Genomic DNA, 22,188 nt, shown 5'->3' with positions numbered 1-22,188 from the left:
CGCGATGTTCACCGTTTACTGATTTAGTCGCTGTTTGGTCTCGTCTTTGTATTATTTTGTAGATTTCTTTCCAACCTCCATTGATACGCCGTTCTTCATTACTAGCAGAGAACGTGTATTTATTGATTTTCGCCGTTCTTTTATAGGGACGGTAAAGGACAGGCGAGGCAGCAGCGTGGATGTTTAAATTTATAACATTAATAAATGCCAGGCGGTGGTTTTCTTGATCCTTAGTGCGGTCACGCAAGCGGCTTCTGACCAAAAGATCACTTACATCTACAGGTTTAATGAATAAACTTCCTTTATACCCGACCACGATATTTGTTACCAGTGAGCGCAAGCTTGTAGAACGTTCAAATGCTTTCGCATCGGTAGAGGAATAGCTGCGAAGCGCTGGCTTCTTTTACAGTACAGTAAGAATGTAAAATGTACCAGTTAATTGGAAACTTCAACATCCCCACCGGCAACCCCCGAGCATTTGACATTTTGAAGCTTCCCGTTCTCTTTAGGGGAAAGGAAGGAAGAAAAGGAAGGAAGAGAGGTGAAGAAAACTCACCAGGATCTCTTTGGATCCGGTTGAGAGGCTACAGCAGATACAAGAAACTATCGAGGTGAGTTGACTTTATTAAAGAAAAAGTCGTAATTTTTCATACAAACATGTATATTGATCGGAGTTACGTCGTTTGTCTTTCTCGTAAATTGAACTTGGGCCGCCTGTGTTTTTTAATCAATTTTTTTTGGCTGAGAATATTTCGAGATACAGTCCCGTACTGTAGAGGCCGAGGGAGTCTGAACCTCAATCCAACATTTCCCGCCTTTCCGTGGTACTTTCTTTCCCAGTCCTCCCCGGAAATTTATTTCAACCATGGTGGAGATGGAACCGCGTCCAAAAACAACTGGCTGCGAGTCGAGCATAAAACATGTGTTTTCTGGAACTCTGGTCCACTCTACTGCGGAAAATATGATGGATGTATGTCAAAACAAGATTGTAGGTGTTGATGATGACGGCAAGGTAACTGAATCCGGTCATATTGCAAAGCGGTTCGATTTTCATTGGAACCATTTGGTTGCATTTGCTTTACGCAATTTTTTCGGTTTTATTTATTTATCATTTGCCATTGACATAAGCTGATTTACAATATAATTTGACGTTATTTCTTACGTAGAAATATAGTTTTAATGTAAAATTTTAAAAAATAGACACAAAAAAAGTTTTAATGTAGGACCCTAAGACCTCACAGAGTGACGTTGTAGCGTTACACGAGCCAACAGCGAGCCCAAGTCAACCTCGAGTCACGAGTCAACCTCGAGTCAACCACGAGTCAAGCCAATTGTCTTTTTTTTTTCATTTCGTCCCGAAAAAAGAAATAAATTGTAGGAAATAAAATATAGGAATATAGATTGTCTTAGCAGTTAACAACAGGATATTTTAATAACAGGCTCACCTCGATCGCGCTAGTCTTACGCAATTGCAAACTTGGTGGCAAGTCACGTTATTTGCTGTGTCCATTACAGATTATCTAAATAGTGAATGACATGAATCTAGTTGACTAGCTACTGACAGAAAACCGGTATTTCGTGCGGCGATCGAGGTGAGCCTGTTATTGTTAACTTCTAAGACAATCTACCTTATTGTGAAGTTTATATGAAATAAATCATATATGAACTGCTGTTGTAGATGAAAGTGAAGAATGATCATCTCAGTAAATTTTCCAATTTAAGCAATTGGAAAGAAGAAGCCTGAAAAAAATCAGGGCTTCAACAGGATTCGAACCCCTGACCTCCGTGATACCGGTGCGATGCTCTACCAACTGAGCTATGAAGCCACACATTGGGAGCGAGGTCAATTTATTGAGTTCATATCTTCCCGTGAGGAGTGAAATGATGTGAAGTTTATATGAAATAATTCATATATGAACTGCAGTTGTAGATGAAAGTGAAGAATGATCATCCCAGTAAATTTTCCAATTTAAGCAATTGGAAAGAAGAAGCCTGAAAAAAATCAGGGCTTCAACGGGATTTGAACCCGTGACCTCCACGATACCGGTGCGATACTCTACCAACTGAGCTATGAAGCCACACATTGGGAGCGAGGTCAATTAGTTGAGTTCACATCTTCCCATGAGGAGTGAAATGATGTGAAGTTTATATGAAATAAATCACATATGCCAAATAAATTGACCTTGCTCCCAATGTGTGGCTTCATAGCTCAGTTGGTAGAGCATCGCACCGGTAATGCGGAGGTCACGGGTTTGAATCCCGTTGAAGCCCTGATTTTTTCCAGGCTTCTTCTTTCCAATTGCTTAAATTGGAAAATTTACTGCGATGATCATTCTTCACTTTAATCTACCTTATTGGTGATTAATTTCACGTTGACTCGAGGTTGACTTGAGCTCGCGGTTGGCTCGTGTATTGCTACTACTCATATTATTTAGCTTTTTCAGTTGGTTTTCATGTGTTACGTGTAAAGAAGACAAGAATCAATATCTATTGCCAATTTCACATAATTTCTTGGCACCTTGGCAAATGTACTTGGCATTAAACAGAACCAGAATATGCAGATGTTGTGCAGCAAAAATGTGACCAAACTGTACGCTTCAGTCTAATTCAGTGGGAACTTTAAAAATTACCAATTTAACTACTCATTTAAAATTTTAAAATTACTGTTAAAGCTCTATTTGAGATTCAAGAAAATATCTGAGAAAATAAAATAGAAGAATTCCCCTGGGGCACCTGATAATGGAATTTATTATAGAAACACAAGTGTTTTACTGGAAAATACACCACCTGTAAAATTCACATAAAACCACGTCTGGGACTCGGGTGGCGTATTTTTCATATCCTCACTAGTGAAGATATTGATGGCTTCACTGATATCATGTTTGACCCTTAAACTGTACTTAAATTTGGTGGTATATGATTGAAACATCTTCAAATCTTCATCGAAAGCCTTCAACAATCTTCCATTATCTTAGAAAATCTTTGGAAATCTTCAGAGAATGTTGTGAAATTTTTGAGTGGTCTTCAGACAAATTTTTGAAGATCTTTGGAAAGTGGTCAGAAATCTTCAGAAAATCTTCAAAAATGTCTTTATCATTATGTTTATATAATAAACAAAATAATAGATGGTTGTTGGAGATATGGAATATCTCTTCTCGTGTTCAACTTTATATCTCACCCCTTTCGCTGTGCTCATGAGATATTGAGATATACACATGCCCATGTATTATCCTCTTAGTCTATGTATATATCCACCAGTGACATTACTAATGAGAGAATTATCATTCTTGACACCAGTTCTGGCTCTTACTTTTATGTGCCAGTTTATATCTGGGCAGAGCTAACTTGCGAAATGTTGAAATTGCACCCATGTAAGCTGCCCCCTTAGCTTTGTTTTTTCTTTTTGCAGATAGTTTTTGTCGATAATGCTTCCAAAGTTGGTGATCTGGCAAAAAAGTTTGGATTTCAGAAGGAAAATGTAATAACCCTCAAACATGGCAGGTATAGTACTTAAGGACAGTGCCTACTTTTGTTAGTGCGCACACGTTCTACGCATCACACAAGCCATGGTTTAAGCGCTACGCACACGCTGGGGTTGATATTGACACAATCAACTACATTACCAAGTACATGCGGCAGGTATATTTTGCAGGGTGCAGGTTGCAGGTTAAAATTTAATTATAACTGGAAAACCGCTGGCACTTAAAAGAAACATACAGGTGGTAGACTTACCTTGACTGTTACATGGTGCTGTTTACAATCGCTCAGAAAGGTGGCTTCCATCTAAGTGCCAAACTGGCCGAAGTGATGGGAGGAGAGTATATTCCTATGCTTTCAAGCCTGCAATAAATTAATTGTTTTTCAAGAAATGTCTGATATATCATCTGAAATATCTGCTGAATTTGGTTCCTTCCCTGTGAGTGCCCAAATGAAAGCACACTGAGCTTGTGCTAGTATATTCCGTTGGTTAAAATCTTATATTATTTCATTTCTTTATTTATTTGCTTCATTTGTGATAGCAATCTTCTGTTGTTAAGGGAAGACCCGAGCCAAATCTGGAATGGATGGAAACATCTGTGGAGTGGCCATCAAGATGGCTTTGAAGAGATTTCACTGGTCTGAGCGTGTCGATCGATAAGTACTTATAGCGGATCAATCGTGTTTGCACTATCTGAAAGAGGCAAACTACTTTATGTAAGAACCCCTGATGAGTATATAGGTTATTAATTATTTTTAGTGCCAGCGGTTTTCCAGTTATAATTAAATTTCAACCTGCACCCTGCACCCTGCAAAATATACCTGCCGAAGTACACGACTAAAATGAAAGCAAAATTGTCCTACTGTGAACAAATCAAGTTTAATGTACCTGGACTTAAACCAGGAACACCAGAATAGGAGCATATTGCTAACCACTAACTGTTAACATCTTCCAGCTGAAAACCTAGCTGTTATCTGTCAAAAATGATACTGAAATCCAACTGTAAACATGTACCTGCAGATGGCGTAGTGCGTGCGCAAAACAAGTGCGAGATACGCAAATGTCTTACTTACTAGGGAGGAGACAGGAAAAAATGTAACGGGCACCGCAAAAGTTATCCAAAACATGAATAACTTTAAAAAATGTGTGGTTACCCCTACATTTTATGTTATGAAATGGAACTGGCAAGCCTATTCAACACTTGATTAGTTTCTGGTTGTGAGTAAAAGATATTTAGACTGTAATTAGCTGAACCATGATAAAAATAAATGGAAAAATAAATGAAGAATAATGAAAAATAAATGGAGATGTAGATCTATGAAGATGGCTCTAAAAATTTAACTTTAATATCATCTTTCGTCATTGCTCAATCTTAGCTGGAACTAAAATCACAAACAGCTCTTCGCATTGTTCAGTCCTGCTGTCAGGCTGTTTCATCTGCATAATTTACATTTGAGTTCAGCAAGTTTCTCTTTTAGTGACTTTTATTGCCTTGTTTCTAAAAAAACTTCATAAAAGCAAAGAATCTCCAGTCCTCCTCCTTGGACCCTCGTGTCCCCTGGAACACTTCTGGATTGTCCAGTATCTTTGAATTGACAGTGATATATTAATTTATTAATATTTAATGGTAATCTTAGAAGGGCCGCAACTTCCGGGTGGGCGGTTACTTTTGGTGGGACTGTTACTTTCTGGGTTCAATAGGAAGATATTTAAATAATTAGTATTAGTTTTGGGGAGCCGTTACTTTCAGGTGGGCCGTAATTTACATTTGGTTTGTCCAAATTGTGTATTAAATACTTGTTTTCCTTGTAAAATTGTCTTGAGACCATTGATAGTGTTTTCAATTACTTTTTTACAATAACCTTTATATATAATAAATATTTGTTTTCCTTTAAAATATTCTTTGGGCCACAGTGTTATACTTTTGTTTATAAAACTACAGCTGAACATATTTTTCTCTCTCACACAAATACTGTATACCAGTATTTAAAAATATGGTGAATTTTGCTACCTCTCGGTATATTTACATTACTTTTCTTTTCTGTGTAACTTCAGACAATTTTTGATGCCAGGTTTGGTTGACACTCACATTCATGCTCCGCAGTATGTGTTCACGGGTACAGGCTATGATCTGCCTCTCCTAAAGTGGCTTGAAAAATACACTTTTCCCTCAGAATCAAGATTTGGAAACAAAGAATTTGCTGAGTATGCATACAGAAAAGTGGTGGTGAGTTTGTGTGGACTTTTAACACTTATTTTGAAAAGGAAGGTGTCCTGACTACTCTCAGTATCTCTTTCAATATCTCTTTCAATATCTCTTTCAATATTAGTGCTGTAAGTATTTTAATTAAGTGTTCTTCCTGTAAGTAAAATTGCAGTAAAAAAGATATCTCTTTCAAAGTTTCAATTGCTATGCCTCAGTGTAACATTTGTTTATAATAAGTTAACAGATATTCATGTACATCTTTATGTACGTGATAAAATAAATGTGTTATATAATTTCAGAGCACATGGAACTACTAGTGTGTTGCTACATGTTTTCGATAGTAATGATAAATATATTATTGGTTCTAAGTTATTTCCTTCCACCTATTGTTAAAAGAAGAAAATTGATATGAGTGAAGGGAGGAACAGTGCTCTAACGGCTAGTGTGCTGGATTATGGATTCAACAGTCCGAGTTCAAGTGCTGACCAGCAGCATTATGTTCTCCTCTCAGGTATAAATGGGTACCGGCAAATTTAATGCTGGTGAGTAACCCTGTGATGGACTAGCATCCCATCTTGGAGGCAGTAGAAATCAATTCTAGTTGTGGAATGTTATGGGAACTGGGATAGTAATATTAGCTCAGTATGGACCAGTTAGGCCTACCCTAGAGTGAAACCAAACATTCTTGTCATTTATTATACATTTGTCTTGAAAAAGGTCACCTTATTTAGGGCATAGAGATATGTTGTGGGTTATATTATTCAGATGCCTATAATTCCTATCAATGCTTATTAGCAAAGTTACATGTGTACCAAACTTGGTTCAAGTGCTCAAAATATTGAAAAAGTTCTGTTTCATTTGTTTTGGCCTAGACAAGACTTCTTAAAAATGGAACAACAACTGCATCATACTTTACTACTATTCACTATGAGGCCACAGAAATCTTTTGTAATATCATCGGTGAGTACATGTACTACAGACTACATAAGTGAAGCCCAGGGCATATGGCCTATCCATTTGTATGGATACAAAGTATGGATAATACTATCCAGTTGATAAACCGCTATTCAGTGGATAAGTGTTTGCAAAACAAACTACGTTATCCACTGGATACTCATTAAGTGATTTAGCCAGGGGATATCTTATCCCTCCTTTGAACAATCAGTGCCAGAATGTTAGCTTGACCACACCCATTGATTGAGCCAACTGAGGTGTCTGCATAATTCAGGCTTGACTGTACATGTATTGAATATATTTTAATACGTCATGAAAACATCATTCTATTAATAGATGAACTTGGACAGAGAGCCTATGTTGGAAAAGTTTGTATGGATATTAACAGTCCACACTACTATGTTGAAAAAACACAACAGTCTATACAGGATACAGAAAGGTAATTTATGAAATCTCCTCAATCTTAAATTCATACCTGAGTTGTTTTAGTCATGTTTCTGTCCCAACTATAAGATATCAACCACATCATTCCATTTTTATCAAGTTTAGGTCATCGCACTTTTTATCTTACAGTAAATACGCACCACAAAAATGAGTTCATAAGATATTTGTTATATCGCTCACCAAGAGAAAGGAAACTATTTCAAGTTAAGGTGGTGAGAATTGGGCCATACTATAACATATGACAATCACAGTGCATTTACCATTCAAGAGATAATTAAAAATAACTTTGAATACATGAATAAAGTACTGTCTGTTCTTGTTTAATATTAAATATTGAAGTGCTTGTAAACTTTTAATTTCTGTTTAAATGATAATGCTATGGAAATTCAATAACACTAATCTTGCTTTAAAAAAATAATTATAAAATAGGCCTGTACTTTATTTAAAACATAAATGTTATTTGAGCTGACATAGTTATATTCTATTGTTGCAGGATAATCAATTATATATTGGGACTCAAGGTACTACATGCCTGAATCTATGAAATTAGGTGAAACTAGATGCTGAAGTACATTTTGTAGCATGAAGTTCATTTTGAGCAATAGAGGCAAAAAAGAGTGAGACAGGATGGGTTTAACAAGCTTTTTAAAACTCTGCCGATGAATTAATGTTAAGTATCTTTTCTTGATAGACCTGATTGCCAAAGTTTAGGACATGTTACTTTGCATTTTTCAGATAGTTTCCATGAAAGTTTAACAAAAAGTTAGCCACTCATCTTAGAAGTCTTTAATGCAAAATTGAAGCCACTTAGAGGGAACCCGCCAGAATGTGCCTTTTTATCATGTACCAGTTTGCTAAATAAATTAGTTGTACTGTTGACTGTGTGCCGTTTGCCTCAAAGTTCCTGTTGCATGTGTGTCTTGTAGAATCCTCTCATCACTCCTGTTGTTACTCCAAGATTTGTTCTCTCTTGTTCCTCGGATCTGATGAAGAATTTAGGACATCTTGCTAAGAAATATGATCTTCCAATTCAGGTAAAGCTGTCATGTTGAGAGCCATATGATCAAGGAGGAAGTCTTGGGGAAAGTTTGATTGAACTTTGCTATTGTTCCCAAGGGAACCCGGAAGTACAGGCTCTTGGTCTTCAGAGAAATAATTCAGTTTCAGTTATCTGATTAAGAATGGTTTTCCTGTGCTCTTCAAAGCAAAGCAGTTACTTTGCTTGTTTGATTGTAGGAAACTTTTCATAGCTTCCTTGCTGTCTAATATTCAGCCATGAATTTGCTTAATTAACCAGGAGAAAAATAGTTATACTGTCTGGGTTACCAGTTTCTATAAACAGATATTTTTCACAAACTCATTCATGTTAATTTTAATTAATTGTATCTAATTGAATAACGTATTTTTAGAGTCACTTGAATGAAACAAAGAAAGAAATCTCCTTGGTGAGAGAAGGCTATCCAGATCATAGCTATACTGCCATATATGATAAGCATGATTTGCTGAACAGTAAGGTAGGTAGGTCAGATATAACAATAATTATTATCAATATGGTGTGTAATTCAGATATTGATGATTATCATACCTACAGCAAGATGTATACACAAGTTTCTTTTTTTTTGTTGTTGAGAAGTACTTACCACTCTTAAAACACTTCATTGCTGTCAATATCTTTTAACAGAAAATAATTGTGGCCATATGCTTACTAAATATCAGGAGGGCAAAATCACTCTCACCACTTGTCAATCTGCCCTTAATCCTAAGTCCTTAGTGAGACCATATCTGTTCAATGAAATTCTGAATGAAAATTTTTATGATCAGTTGCTTATCTTTTCTTATCTTATGATGATATCCACTAAGTAATAGGAAAAACAACAAAAAATTTGTTGAGCTACATCCAATTATGTAAAAGTAACAGCCCCCTGGCCTGCCGTGGAAAAAAGAACATCTGACTGTAGATTAACAGAAATGTTTCATGTTGCATTTAGGTCTGAAGCATTTGAGGGTTACTTACAGTTTACTTATTCAATTATTTTGTAGACATACATGGCACATTGCTGTCACTCAACAGAGGACGAACTCAGTCTTATGTTAGAAAGAAGTACAGCAGTGTCCCATTGCCCAACATCAAATTTTAAGTGAGTGTTACATCTATCTGGATATCTCAAATTTGTATAATAGTTGGTAATAAACAATGGGTATCATATCATCTTTTTAACCACAAATATCAACATTTGTGAGGAGAACTTCAATCAAATAGTAATAGCCGTGCTCTGGCACCCAGAGGGGTTGCCAAGCGGCGCTCCATACTCATATAGGAAAGAAAAAGAAACCCATGAATTGGTTTTCTCATGGTTATCATGGCTAGTGGCATTGCTTGTGGGTGCGTATGCATGACAACGACTAAGTCGTGCAACATGGCGGGCATACTCCAGCTAATAGGTTGACTGACACATGCGGCCTTGGTTTACAGCATACATTTTTGAAGTTGACAGCTGCCCAAGACTGGATTGCAGTCTCAAGCCAGGTTAACTTATTGTAATCAGGAGCTCTGCTTCTAGGCTTGGCTAACTCTGTATGTTATGACCACTGAAATAAAGCAAAGAAAAACTCTGTCAAGCTAAGTGAGAGAATGCAAGCCTTTTAATACAATTCACAGTTTAAGAGGGCATTTGCTATCCAATCAGATTTAATCCCTGTTAGAGTTCTTTGTACTTGGAGTGCTGTAATTGGACACCTTTTCCACCTGTAATGTGTGTGAAACGTCCAGTTACATTACATATTACAAGTATTCAGTGTCTACTATAATCAGATTTGAGAATTTTGCTGTGAGTTAATTAATAAGTGTACTAAAGTGAAACCCTGCTGTTCTGGGTGTTGTTTTTATGTGGCTGGGAACATGGTTTACAAGTAGTGCCTGTTAGGGGTTAAAAAAGCAGGCAGTTAAGCTTGGGAATGAACTCCAACAAATTTGCTATCATTACACTCTTATGTTGATTGAGCTTTGTGCATTACAGTATCAGAAGTGGTGTTGCTGATGTTAGGCACATGTTAAACTTGAAGATGAAAGTGGGATTAGGCACAGGTAAACATATTGAACATGTTAGTAAGTGCGTAGGCACAGTAACCTGGTGAATTCATTACAGCCAACTCTCAATGATTCTAACTAGTTTGGTTTCTGTGTGAGAGAGTGAGCGCTCTCTTACAAAGCCACATTGGCTGGGTAGATGAGAGGTGTCTGAAAATGGTCCAGTGAACAAATCAGAACTGGGAATGCTCTTAATTCAAGTCAAAATTGGTGTGGTATTGCTACTGATGTGTTGGTTAAAGAGTTCAGTATTTTTGTTCCGAGCTGTCAGAATATGATACACACCTTTTAACACACCTTTTTATTTTAATAGTTTAGTTATTTTAATAGTTTCCTTAATTTTTTAAAACATTTTCTTCGCAAAGGAGACCTGCATTGCTTATCAACAATTGTAGCACTGATTTCAAGTGGACAAAATTAATTTAGAGTTCTTAATCTGATTTAATCCCTTTTAGATGTTTCTGGTGGAGAATCACCATCAATGTTGGTAGCTATTCGTGACTGCGTCAAGGCGTCAAATGTTGTAAGCTTTGGCAAGTCAGATGGGTTTAAACCACTCAGTTTTAAAGAGGCTTTTTTCCTTGCTACTCTTGGAGGAAGTCAAGGTGAGCTATGTACAATATTGCTGAGTTAGTACTATCATCATTTCTCACATAAAATTGTTTTGTATTTCTCTATTTCATAATCCATTTGGGAAACCCAGGCTAGATGCAATGTTCATTTTTATCCATCATGTTGAATGGCTCATGTAAAACTATCACGCAACATTCTTCAAGCAAAACATGTTATGAAAATGCTTGAACCAGGGGCAAGTAAATGATCAGAAATTTTGTCCAGAATGATGTTGAATAATTAATATTAATTAAAGTCATTTTTCTGGCGCTTTATTTACAGCAGGGCAGGAAAAACTATTGAAATCCAGTTGCCCAGTGGGCTAGTACATTTCAGTTTTCAGTTGCCCTCACTAAAATATTACTTGCCCAATAGGCACACAATGTTCATATCTTATTGACTACATGCTTTCGACTCATTGTTTTGCTCATCTTGCAGTCTTTTGAAATTGTTTTTGATTGGAGATGATCACTAACAAGACCACTGAGGCTAATTTCACTTGCCCACTGGACCACCAAACTTTCATTTTCACTTGCCCGAAAGCAAACTTTACTTGCCCTGGGCAATCAGGGAGGCAGCATGGCCGAGTGGTTAGAGCGCCGGATTTGAAATCCGTGGGTCCTGGGTTCCAATCCCATTCTGACCGCTAGTGATGTTGTTCTTGGTTGCCCTGAGTTCAACTTCTTGACTACGCTTGTAACTACCCAACTGCTCTGCCTCCCGCCAGTTGGGATTCTTAACCTAGTTAGGTTCATTCGAATATTTATTTATCATTGTTTGTTTACATTGGTCCTGAAAAGCCCCAATGGGGAGTGGCCAATTACATATACATTTTAATTACGTATACATTTTTTTTACATTTTGTTACTTTGTGGGCAAATTGTATCGACTACGGGCAAGTTGGTGGGCATGTGCAGCTGGGACCCTGGAACCCTTAGCCTATACTAGAGCTACAGTTTTGTTCAGCTGAAGTTTGCTACCCTATACTAGAGTAACCAGTATTAAAACCACAGATTTCCGTCTGAATCCCGATTTTTGACTGTTAATAATATCTAGTAGTGTTTTATGATAGTCATCTATTGACGATGTTGAGGCTGAGTTACAAAAATTTAAACTTGCCGATCTCACTTTTTTATATTTTTGAGTGGCAATTCCTGATTTCCTTAGTTTAGATAAAATCTTCAACCAACTGGTCAGTTTCTTGAAAAATGATACCCTATTTTAGACCCAAACGCTCTGATTTATATACCCTATGCTAGAGTAAACTGCTTGAAAACTATACCCTTCACAGTGGCACATACCCGCATAGCCCATATATGGCAGTACCTCCCCCCCCCCTGGGGTTCACCCATAGCATCAAGGGTTACAGCCCTTATTGACAGCCCTGAATTGTACACTGTTCAACAAAAACAAACCCTAATTGTTGAGTTGTTATGATCTAGCCGCCATCTTAATCATGATTTACAGTGATCATGACAAGTGTGACTCTCTTTTGTTCTAAACTGATCTGCTCTGCTACATAACACTAGGTATTGGAACCTCTGTATAACAAGGAATTTTGTGCCCATTTGTGTTACTATTGTGTTGTAAAATTAACAAGGCAGCACAAGCAACTATCTTAAGTTGCAAACTTCTGTAAATAAGTAAATAAATTAATTAATTAATAACCACACAAACAAACAAACAAACAAATAAATAGATAAATATTTAACCCTATATCCGAGGGCAAAATTGCTCCTTTAACTTTTTTGCAAAAGGCTGCAATAATAATAGTGATATCCCTTGTTCTTTCAAATTGATCCAAAAAAGTATCCCTCTTTCATTTGAACTAAATGACGATGTTCCTTTGTTTCCCAAAACCTTTGGGAAGCCCCTTTGACGCGAAAGTCCATCTGAATACATTATTGAGTAGAATTTTTGTTCATTTGACTATTCTCTAACTTGTTTTCTATTGTTGCTGGCGTAACTGTGATAAATGTTGATGATTGTTTTTTTTTATTATTATTATTTTGATTCTGGTTTAGTTCTCGGCCTTGATGACAAGATAGGGAATTTTGAGGTAAAGTCAGTTTCTGCTCATTTATCAGCTCGTTACTTCTGCAAAACACTGATATATTGGTTATTAACTTCCTTATTAGGTCGGTAAAGACTTTGATGCTTTAGTTATTGACTCTGATGCCCCGGATGCACCGTTTGATCGTTTTAATGCAGATGATTCAAAGGTATGATTAATCACTGGTTCAATGAACTGATCAATACTCGAAGTAAATGCATTTAGCTGACTTAAACCTTGGGAAAACGTCTGCGAGCGAATCACTGTTGGTTTTGGTTTGACTTCTAGTTGGATGGCAAAGTAGACTGAGTTTTTTAAGTCAATCGTTTAGCGTAGCAATGCAAAACATAAGCAAATACGGATTATTTTTGACTCACAAGGGAAAACCGCTCTGACAAAGTAACAAATATTTGTTTTGTTGGATAACTATCGTTTTATTTTCTTACGAAAATGGCTGTATTGAAAGTATTTATTGCTGTTTCTCGTTCTAGGATATAGTTCAAAAGTTTCTTTTCCTTGGTGAGTAGCTGAGTGATTCTCTTGTTTCAATCTTTTCCTGGAATTGGTTTGCTTTCTTATTTGGTAGGTAATCTTAGACATGTTTCAGCATCCTTAATTGTTTTTCTTTCGCGACAGGTGACGACCGAAATATTCAACAAGTGTACGTGGCTGGAAAACTTGTTTCAGGACGAGATGTCGTCACAAAGAGTCCACCAGAATACATAGAAATTGATTAGATATTGGAATACGCTATAGTACCCGTCCAGAACCGGGACAGATACAGAGGGAGGTACAGGGCGGGGGGGAGGGTACAAAGGGAAATACATGGGGATACGAGAAGAGACTACAAACTTGATTACATCACGACTGTCAGTGATCGTTTAAGATGATTCTCCCTCTGCTTCCTGATTGATGCACGATGTAATTGTTGTAGTTATAAATTTGTAAGTCATGTGGTCAAAGTAGTATTTTGGTAGCTATTGTGTAAATTTAATCCATGAATCGAGCCGAAAACCAAACGAAAAATTCGCAATGCCTGCGGACCTGACAAGAGAAGATAAAGAGGGATAGGGTATTCAGTCCTCTCGTGAATAATGTTACCACGCGCGGTGCGTGGGTGGTGCGTGGATGTTTACTCGGAGGATGACAATACGTGCAAGGTGCTCAGGCAGTTCGGCTGCGTGAGTAACATTTGCGTCACAGGATTACCAATTTCTAGACCTCTCTGGAATTTCTAAGGCCTGGGGTGATCTAAAAATAACTTGAAAGAAATCGCGTTTCTTTGGGTTTGGCAAATATGTTATGGTATTTTGTCTTGGTGGAAACATATTGATGCAACGCAACGTTTCTGTTGAAATTTACAAACTGAGGAATAAAGAGTGCAAATTTGTTCAAAGCGCGTGCAAGTTGTTTGTTTCCAGACCAGCCCCTCAAGGGACGTTATTTCTTTGGTTAATGGCCCCTTAATACATCCACAAGCAAGTTCCTTCAAAAAGGGACCTTGATCAGAAGCGCCAACAAAGAGTCGAAAAGAGCATGTTCTCCATTGTGCGACAGGCATGCATTCGTTAATACCTTCGTTTCTTTCATCACTTTGGTTTACTGACGTGAGATGACGAATCCTTCCATCTTTGTTTTGGAGATGAGATGGCTCTTTGACTCTAATGTTGAACATATAAGAAGCAGTTAGTGTTGTGAGGTTATCCATCCGGTTTTGACGGAAGAAAGTGCAACTATGATAAGTAGCTCTATGGTAAATTCTAACAGTATATTGCAAAAGCATAGAACTTAACAAAACAAGAGATAATGATGTAATAAAAAAAGGGGCATGCAAGTCAAGGTACATTGGTCTGATTTTGTTAAAAGATTATTGCGTACATCTGAACATTGTAAATAAGTAAACTTCGTCAACTGAATATTAACAAAATGATCTGGAGAATTCATTAATTCTGTGGTAGCTTCTACTGGAGATAATTAGGTGACATTCGGAAGTGATTTTTTCTTTTAAGAATTGAGTACAGGGACAGTAGAAAGGTGATTTTCGTCTTCAATTTGATTGGATCCACATGGAGGACAGACAAACTTGGGATTTAAGAATACCACTTTCAATCATGAGTTTGTGATAACCTATTCGAAGTTTCACTTATTTTCGTATTATTAAGTTTGCTTGACTTGTGGTTAAGTATTGGAAATCGGCCCAAAGAGAAAATACTTGCGCTGATTGGTTTAAAATCGTGTTTCTATTTAACATTGCGCTCTCGTCAACCATCACGCATATAAATCGAGAGCGAACAATCTTATTGTTTTAATATAAATCTTCATCTAGTTTATCTAAAGCCTTTAGCCGTTCAAATCTTTATCTAAAGCCTTTTCCCAGACACCTAGAAAACGCAAAGACGCGGCCCCACACTGCTACGCTACTCGCTATCTACAACAGAATAAATAGCGAGTAGCGTAGCCAATCAGAGAACGGCATTCGTGATAGAGCAGTAGAAGATTTATGTTGAAGTCTGAGTTCATTTGAATAAAATAATTGAATAAAACTCGATAGAAACACAGAACTAGCACAGGCTGTGGCGCAAGCAGAGATAATTTACATTTTGATGATCAAAGTAAACAACTTTTTTTTCGCTGCGGCATTTTCTAAAAGACAGCAAACACGTTCTCTACTAGTCTCCCGCCCTTTTCCCTCTTTCCATCGTTCCCCGCGCGCCCTCCCACTCCCAATATTAAATTTCTCACAGGGAGCCTCCGCGAAGTAATACCAATGAATCGCAAGTGGCGTTCGTCGTAGGAGAAACTAACTGCTCGCAGGATAAGGGGCAGTTTAGTTTAGGAAGAAAAATCGGCGTCGAAACGTAGGATAAAAAGCCCTAATTACATGTAACTGTCTCAGGAAATTCAGCGATCACAAGTCATTGATGCGAGCAAGGTCTAATATGTTAATTAGTTTACACAGCTTCTGGTTTGCCGCAAAATAGACCATTTTACAGTTGTCTGCTCAGTGACCTGGCCTTTGTATGGCAGCGAGGCTAGAGTTGACCTTGTTTTGATACAGACCTCGCTGCTTTTGTTGTGTAAAACAAGTTGTTCTGATGCTAACTAGGTGCATTTACATGACAAAAGCAGTGAGGTCTGTATCAAAACAAGGTCAACTCTAGCCTCGCTGCCATACAAAGGCCAGGTCACTGAGCAGACAACAGTAAAATGGTCTATTAACATGTTCCTTAATTGAAGAGGCAAGAAAGTCAAATTTATTGATAACCCTTTTTTCTCATTTATTAGAAACCTTTATTGATAATCGTTTGGTGCTGCAGGTAAGCAGCAAGTTTTGAAAGCGGCTTAGAAAAACGTCCCAACTTTCGTGCTACAGACCGTACGACACGCTAGGGTGGTCTTCTAAAGTTAGTATGCGTGACCCACAAACAGTGCTAATTATCATTATCATTCATTTATAAGTTTTCGATACGAATACTTCATCGCCATAGCTTTCGTTTTGGAGTTAGAGCTTCAAGAGGCTGCCTGATGAATGGGAAGAAGAAACATTTTTTGTGGCTTTCATTCTTCACTGCCGCCGTTGTGCTTGGTGGGTTTATTTACCAATATAATTTTCAAATCACTGTTCAGAGATATCCAGCGCGACTCAGCGAAATACAGCATGATCTCCAGACAGCTTCGGCGCCAAGCGAGCCTCAAATAGTATTGATTTATACCAAGTTTATAAGTCATTTGCCGTGGCCAGGGCTGAAAAATTCGCAAGACTTCACCCAATTTAAAGGCCAGAAATGCCGGGAAACCAACTGCAAACTAAGTTATGATAAGCGAGACTTCACAAATAGCAAGGTCGTGATTTTTCATGCGTATAACATGCCTCCTCAGAAAGAAATGTTTGATCTTCAACAAAGAAGACCTAAAGATCAAGTCTGGGTTTATTTCACCCTCGAAAACCCAATCGTGACGTCGTACATCGCTCCTCACAAGAATCGTCGTGATCTGGACAACGTTTTCAATTGGACAATGAATTATATGCGAGATTCGGATATCTATCATCCGTATGGCTTCTATTTGCCTCTAAACCACAGTGAATTTACTCCGCTGAGCAGCAGTATAAATTATGCAAAAGGGAAAAGTAAACTCGTAGTATGGACTTGTAGTGGCCATGGACAAGTTGTCAAGGAGAGAAAACTTAGAGTTCTGTATGTCCGCCAACTTAGGAAGCACATACCGATAGATGTGTACGGCAAGAGTGCAATATATTTTCATCAACCAAGTTTGAAAGAGAAGTGCATGAAAGATAAAGCTTACGGAACTCCAGACTGTAGATCTCTTTTGCAAAACTACAAATTTTTTCTCGCTTTTGAGAACATGAACTGTGACGACTATATCACTGAGAAATACTGGTGCACCCCCCTTGAACTTGGTTTAGTTCCTGTAGTTATGGGGGGAGCAGACTATAAAGCCCTCGCTATACCAGGTTCCTATATAAACGTGATGGATTTCCCGTCTATTAAAAAGCTGGCAGAGTATTTGCTGTTTCTTGATCAAAATGATGACGAATATAATACATATTTTGAATGGAAGAAGTATTACAAAGTTGGCGGTTGTTTAAGACCTAGACTAAACATGTCAAACCATTATCCTTGGATGTGTGAAGTTTGCGCCGCTGCAAATAACCATTCGCTTGTAAAGAAAACCTACAGGAAGATCCAAGACTTTTATAATCCTGACAAACGATGTGCCATACAATATTCAAGACTAAACGAAATCATCTCAGAAGCTGCGGAAATGTCACTCAAAGAGACACTGGAGCGACAGTGACCCAGACCATCTGAAAAGACAGACACCCTGGACACTGGCATGCTCGCACGTGGACAGACAGACACTGGTGAAAAGAAGAGCAACAAGACGAAGCAATAATTAAATGATTTTTGGTTGCCAGATCAAAAGGATTTTACGATAGTTCTTGTTATGATCAGCTGCTATATCTTCCCACTTTACGGTTACGAGTGAAGTCAACTTTCCGGCAAGCGTAATAGTTCCTCTGGAGAACAAGACTTGACTACCACTAGTTCTACTGTTAACCGGTTGTAATGTCCACCAGAAGGTCGGAAAATTCCGATAACAAACCCTCCTGCCCTGAAAATAGCACGCCGAATAAAGGGACATGCCAAACGATTGAGTTTCCCTGTAGCCTGCGTGGCTGGCGGGAAATATTCGCGAAGGCAGAGCACTCGTGCGCGACATCCCATCGGCTACACAGGTTACTAACGTTGTGGAAATTAGGATCCGAACAACACAGATATACAACAATTTTATAAGTACACACCTCCCCTTATAGCCTTATAGACAGTTCTCTGTTATGGACAGTTAACTTTGTCTAGGTAAAATTTTCATTTATTATTTCGCTTATTCCGCGAGCGAGCAAGACGAACAAAATCTTGTTTTGTGGTTGGCTATACCCGAGGGGCAACATGTGGGTTACCCGGGGTAACTCAGATTGACCTCGTGGGTAACTCCGGAGAAACTCGGAGTACTAGTGACTCGGAGGAAGCTCAATAGTGACTCGGATTAACTCGGAGGAAGCTCAATAGTGACCGAGAGTAACTCGGAGTAATTGAAAACTAATTGAGAACAAGATTAAGAGTAATTCAGAGTAACTCTTTGAAGCTGAACAGTAACCTGGAGTAGCTTGTAGCGAGCTGAAGACATCGGCGGAGGAGTATTCATGTGTGAGACGTACATCTTAAACCGTCATGCGCTCTCAGAAAATCTTTAGCATAAACGCAATATCAACTTAATTATAAACGGAGGCTCTGAGGACGAGAATGAAAGCAACTGCTTCTCTACTGAAAGGTCCTCCACAGAATTGGCATTTTATGTATTATTACGTATTTTTATCTTTTTTATTCCTTTTGTAACTGAAAAGCCCCTTTGGGGAGTTGCAAATAAAGTATGTATGTACTCACACTAGTCACCTTTGAGTCACTCTCGCTATAAAGACCCCGCTATAAAATAAACCTTGAATGGCGACATCACATCACTTGCACACAGCGATGCAAACGGTAAAGATGGAAAGTTAAAAGTTAAAACGAGATCTGAGCGAATTTTGAAAAATTTGTCCAATGGTGTTATTATAACACCATAGGACAAATTTTTCACCGTGGGACAAATTTTTCAAAATTCGCTCAAATCTCGTTTTAACTCTCCAGGGTGAGAAGAAATGACACCATTGAATGTTCAAGAATTTTTATTCGGTAAATTACCCATACATTAAACAAATTTAATGTCAACTCCTAATCTTCATACAAACTCTTATATTTTAGCTACAGTTCTGCATACAAACTTTTATATTACGCTTGGGTGACGTGATTATTCGAGTTGAAAGAAAGCGTCATCGTAACTTTACTGATTATTCCTGCTGTATTCACATATTTTCAGCCAAGCTTTTAATATGTTCTCAAACATTTATCAACCTTAAACTTATTTAAAAACTAGAGATATTACATGAGTTCGATGTACGTTTTCATACGAAAGTAGGAAGTCCAATTTCATGTTTTACTGACTGTACAAAACTCGCATCGGTGGGCGCTCTTTATTCATCGACAACGGGCAATTTATTGGATTTTTACACAAACAAAACTAAGCAGCATCTACTGTCATAAACTTTATTGTCACTCATTGGGCCTTGATAAAACATCAAGCGTTGCTTACAATTCAGGCGAAACTCGAACTTGCAATTTTTGTTTTTACTTTTCGGTCGAGATAGTGTGCCGCACGGGATGGTGCAATTTGTTCTAAAATGGAATATTCCACGAGTCACTTGTATTTTCTCGGTCTTGCTATCGATTTGCTATCTTGACCGAATTTGCTTTATGTGTATTGGTCTACTATGCAATTAAAATTTTTGACACAAAGATCAGCTCCCGCGTGCTCAAACAAACCACTATCCATATGACTGTCACAACAAGTGTTTACCTCCCCTATGTGGGAAACCGCTGACAAATGAGACGTTACTCGGTCACACGGTGCACGCTGGGTAGGAGATTAATTCGAGGGAAATGTTGTACAACTGAAGGCGCGGGAGATTTTAAACCAAGTACGTTTTTTGACCAAACATGTTGCTAATGTTTAGTTTATGGTAAAATGAGGGTGACATAGCTTTGATATATATGTTTAGCTAGGTTAAAATTTTCTGTCGACTGTCGCCGAGTCTGTCTGACTTCTTCACAACGCTTTGCATGGTTCGTTGTGGAAAGAAGTGAAACGGCCACGTTGTGCGTTGCATTTCATGATAAGCTCACCAATTTTTTTTTAAATGTACGTCATGGTTATAAACTAGGGAACACCGGTCACTTCTGTTGAAAGCATTGTTTGATTCCTTTGAATACAATGTCCCCATGATGAACTGTTCACCAGTTGGTCCACATGTACAGTTGCTTTTAGCGGAGCTCCGGCGGCCCGAAAGGCCGCCAAGCGGAGCCCCATACTCATACAGGAAAGAAAAGGAAACCCATGAGTTGATTTTCTCATGGTTATCATGGCTAGCGGTATTGCTCGTGGGCGCGTACGCACGACGACGACGACGACGACGGCGGCGGAGTCGCCCAACATGGCGGCCATACTCCAAATAATAGGTTGACGGACACATGCAGCCTTGGCTTACCGTGTACTTCCTTAATATTGGACATCCATGTTATGATCAATTGACACCTGTCAAAACAAGGTATCCGCTGACCAGTATCACGTGACCATATCACGGGCTCAAGTTTACAGCTCCTAGAGGTCGCGTGTTTCTTTGAAGTTGACCGGTGACCAAGATCTGGTTATCGATTGGATCGCGGGCTCATATTAGGTTAGCTTGTTGGAAACAGGGTAGGATTGTTCTGAAGCCGGTTTACGCTAACCCAGGATTAAAAGTTAACCGAATTGTAACTTTTTCTTCTATGCAAATGTTTTTTGCTGTTTTGTTTTGCGTATATGGTGATCATTAAAACTTAAAACAGAAGGCCAAACAATATACAGAAACCTCACCGCAAAGTTACAAAACTCAAATCAAAATTCTACCTTTTTCTGGGTTAGCTTAATCGGGCTTTGAACAACTCAGCCCAGGAGCTACGCTTTTAGGCTGGCCTAAATCTATATATTAGTGCAGAGTGCACTATTGGGATGGTTATGGGACCTGCCTGCCGCTAAGGCATTATGGCGCTATTACGCTATGGCCCTATGGCGCTATGGCGCTAAGGTGTAAGCTTCAATGTTTGTTTAATTAATTAATTTCAATTAATTAATTAGTCTAGAGGCAAGGAAGTGGTGGGGTTGGGGTGGGAAAGGTACATGTGTACTCTACGCAAAACACGTTTCATCGCTGTCAGTTAGGTATGAACATCGCAAAGCTATATATTTGTTTCAGGTAACCCCTTGCTCTCCTTGTGGTACCATTCTCTTTAGAACAAAACTAATTTGCTCTAAAAGCATGCGTAGATTAGTTAGCGTTCGTACCTTCTATATTAGGTGGAGGATACATTGCATACGGAATCACGCACAAATGTTGAGTGGTTTTCCTTATGGTAGAACTCAGCATGTAAGACGCATGCGTTCTAGCATCGTTAGTGTTATACACTATCTTTCCACGCGGTATTTTAAATGTCATGTCATGTGACTAAGGACGGCAGTTATTTTTCAGGTACCGCCAATTGTCCCTTTTTATTGCAAAAGTGACACGTTACTGTGGTTGCTTAGCTTTTAGAATTACACACAGGTCGGTTCAACAAATATCATCTGCTGTTTTCAATCTACAATAGTGTGTTTGTCAGGGTTCAAATGTATTGCTTCTCCTTAGCGGCTTGTTTATTTCTTGCCTTAATTGTGTCTGTAAGAGAGACCAGAAAATTCCCACGTTAGTGGCTTTAATACTCCGCAAATTGTAAATTTGTAACAAAAGAAACCAGGAAAGTGCTCAAATATTGCTGCAGACTCCGTGGCACCTAATGAAAAGCGCAAATTAATTTAATCAGTCTTTGAGGAGACTCATTCATATCGGCCAAGTAGCGCTATTTATTTTCAATACTTTTCGTTGGAACACTTCTCAGCCATCAATATCGTTGTGTGTTAATTTTGAATTGTTTTATTGTTAACAACAAAGGTGGCAACAGAAAAAGAAAGTGGTATTTCGTGACTATCTGATAATTAAATTAGTTCTTGTTCATCGGTAAAATTTGCATTTTTAGTAAAACAACATCGTTGTGTTCCGTTTCTTCATCACTACATCAGATATTTAACGTTCTTTCATTTATCTCCAAAAAAACAAGCACATCTTCCATGTGTTGGAGAAAACAAGGGTTTCATATTACATG

The 22,188-nt window shown here is 38.2% G+C and overlaps 2 protein-coding genes and 1 non-coding gene across 7 annotated transcripts; all 3 read left to right on the top strand.

Annotated features, from left to right (window-relative positions):
- Positions 1-483: 483 nt before the first annotated feature.
- LOC110062810 (guanine deaminase-like) lies at positions 484-14,231 on the top strand. Of its 5 annotated transcripts, none has more exons than XM_089275649.1 (16): positions 591-611; positions 3,410-3,501; positions 4,020-4,194; positions 5,534-5,705; positions 6,557-6,644; positions 6,975-7,077; positions 7,576-7,603; positions 8,009-8,116; positions 8,492-8,596; positions 9,123-9,220; positions 10,100-10,167; positions 10,626-10,775; positions 12,807-12,841; positions 12,921-13,004; positions 13,327-13,354; positions 13,472-14,231. In XM_089275649.1, the coding sequence occupies exons 4-16, from the start codon at positions 5,544-5,546 to the stop codon at positions 13,570-13,572; spliced, it is 1,158 nt and encodes a 385-aa protein (XP_089131775.1). In that variant the 5' UTR covers positions 591-611; positions 3,410-3,501; positions 4,020-4,194; positions 5,534-5,543; the 3' UTR covers positions 13,573-14,231. The 5 variants fall into 5 exon arrangements, with proteins under 5 accessions (XP_089131772.1, XP_089131775.1, XP_089131762.1 ...); XM_089275645.1 differs by lacking the exons at positions 591-611; positions 4,020-4,194 and adding exons at positions 888-1,012; positions 1,516-1,592 and having other exon boundaries at positions 3,410-3,478; XM_089275646.1 differs by lacking the exon at positions 4,020-4,194 and having other exon boundaries at positions 484-611; positions 3,410-3,478.
- Trnat-ggu (transfer RNA threonine (anticodon GGU)) lies at positions 2,199-2,271 on the top strand. The gene has a single exon. It is a non-coding gene; the product is annotated as a tRNA-Thr (tRNA).
- A 1,921-nt stretch (positions 14,232-16,152) lies between the features above and the next one.
- On the top strand, positions 16,153-18,802 carry LOC110062819 (3-galactosyl-N-acetylglucosaminide 4-alpha-L-fucosyltransferase FUT3-like). Its single transcript, XM_020769762.2, has one exon. It carries the CDS (start codon positions 16,361-16,363, stop codon positions 17,651-17,653), a length of 1,293 nt encoding a protein of 430 aa, XP_020625421.2. The 5' UTR covers positions 16,153-16,360; the 3' UTR covers positions 17,654-18,802.
- The last annotated feature ends 3,386 nt before the right edge of the window (positions 18,803-22,188 follow it).

This window comes from Orbicella faveolata, unplaced genomic scaffold (genome assembly GCF_042242905.1).
Source record: "Orbicella faveolata isolate gen_17 unplaced genomic scaffold, um_ofav_v1 contig_1, whole genome shotgun sequence".
In the NCBI taxonomy this organism is placed as follows: Eukaryota; Metazoa; Cnidaria; class Anthozoa; order Scleractinia; family Merulinidae; genus Orbicella; species Orbicella faveolata.
Note: the sequence above shows the minus strand (reverse complement) of the source record. Positions and strands in the feature narration are given on the sequence as shown.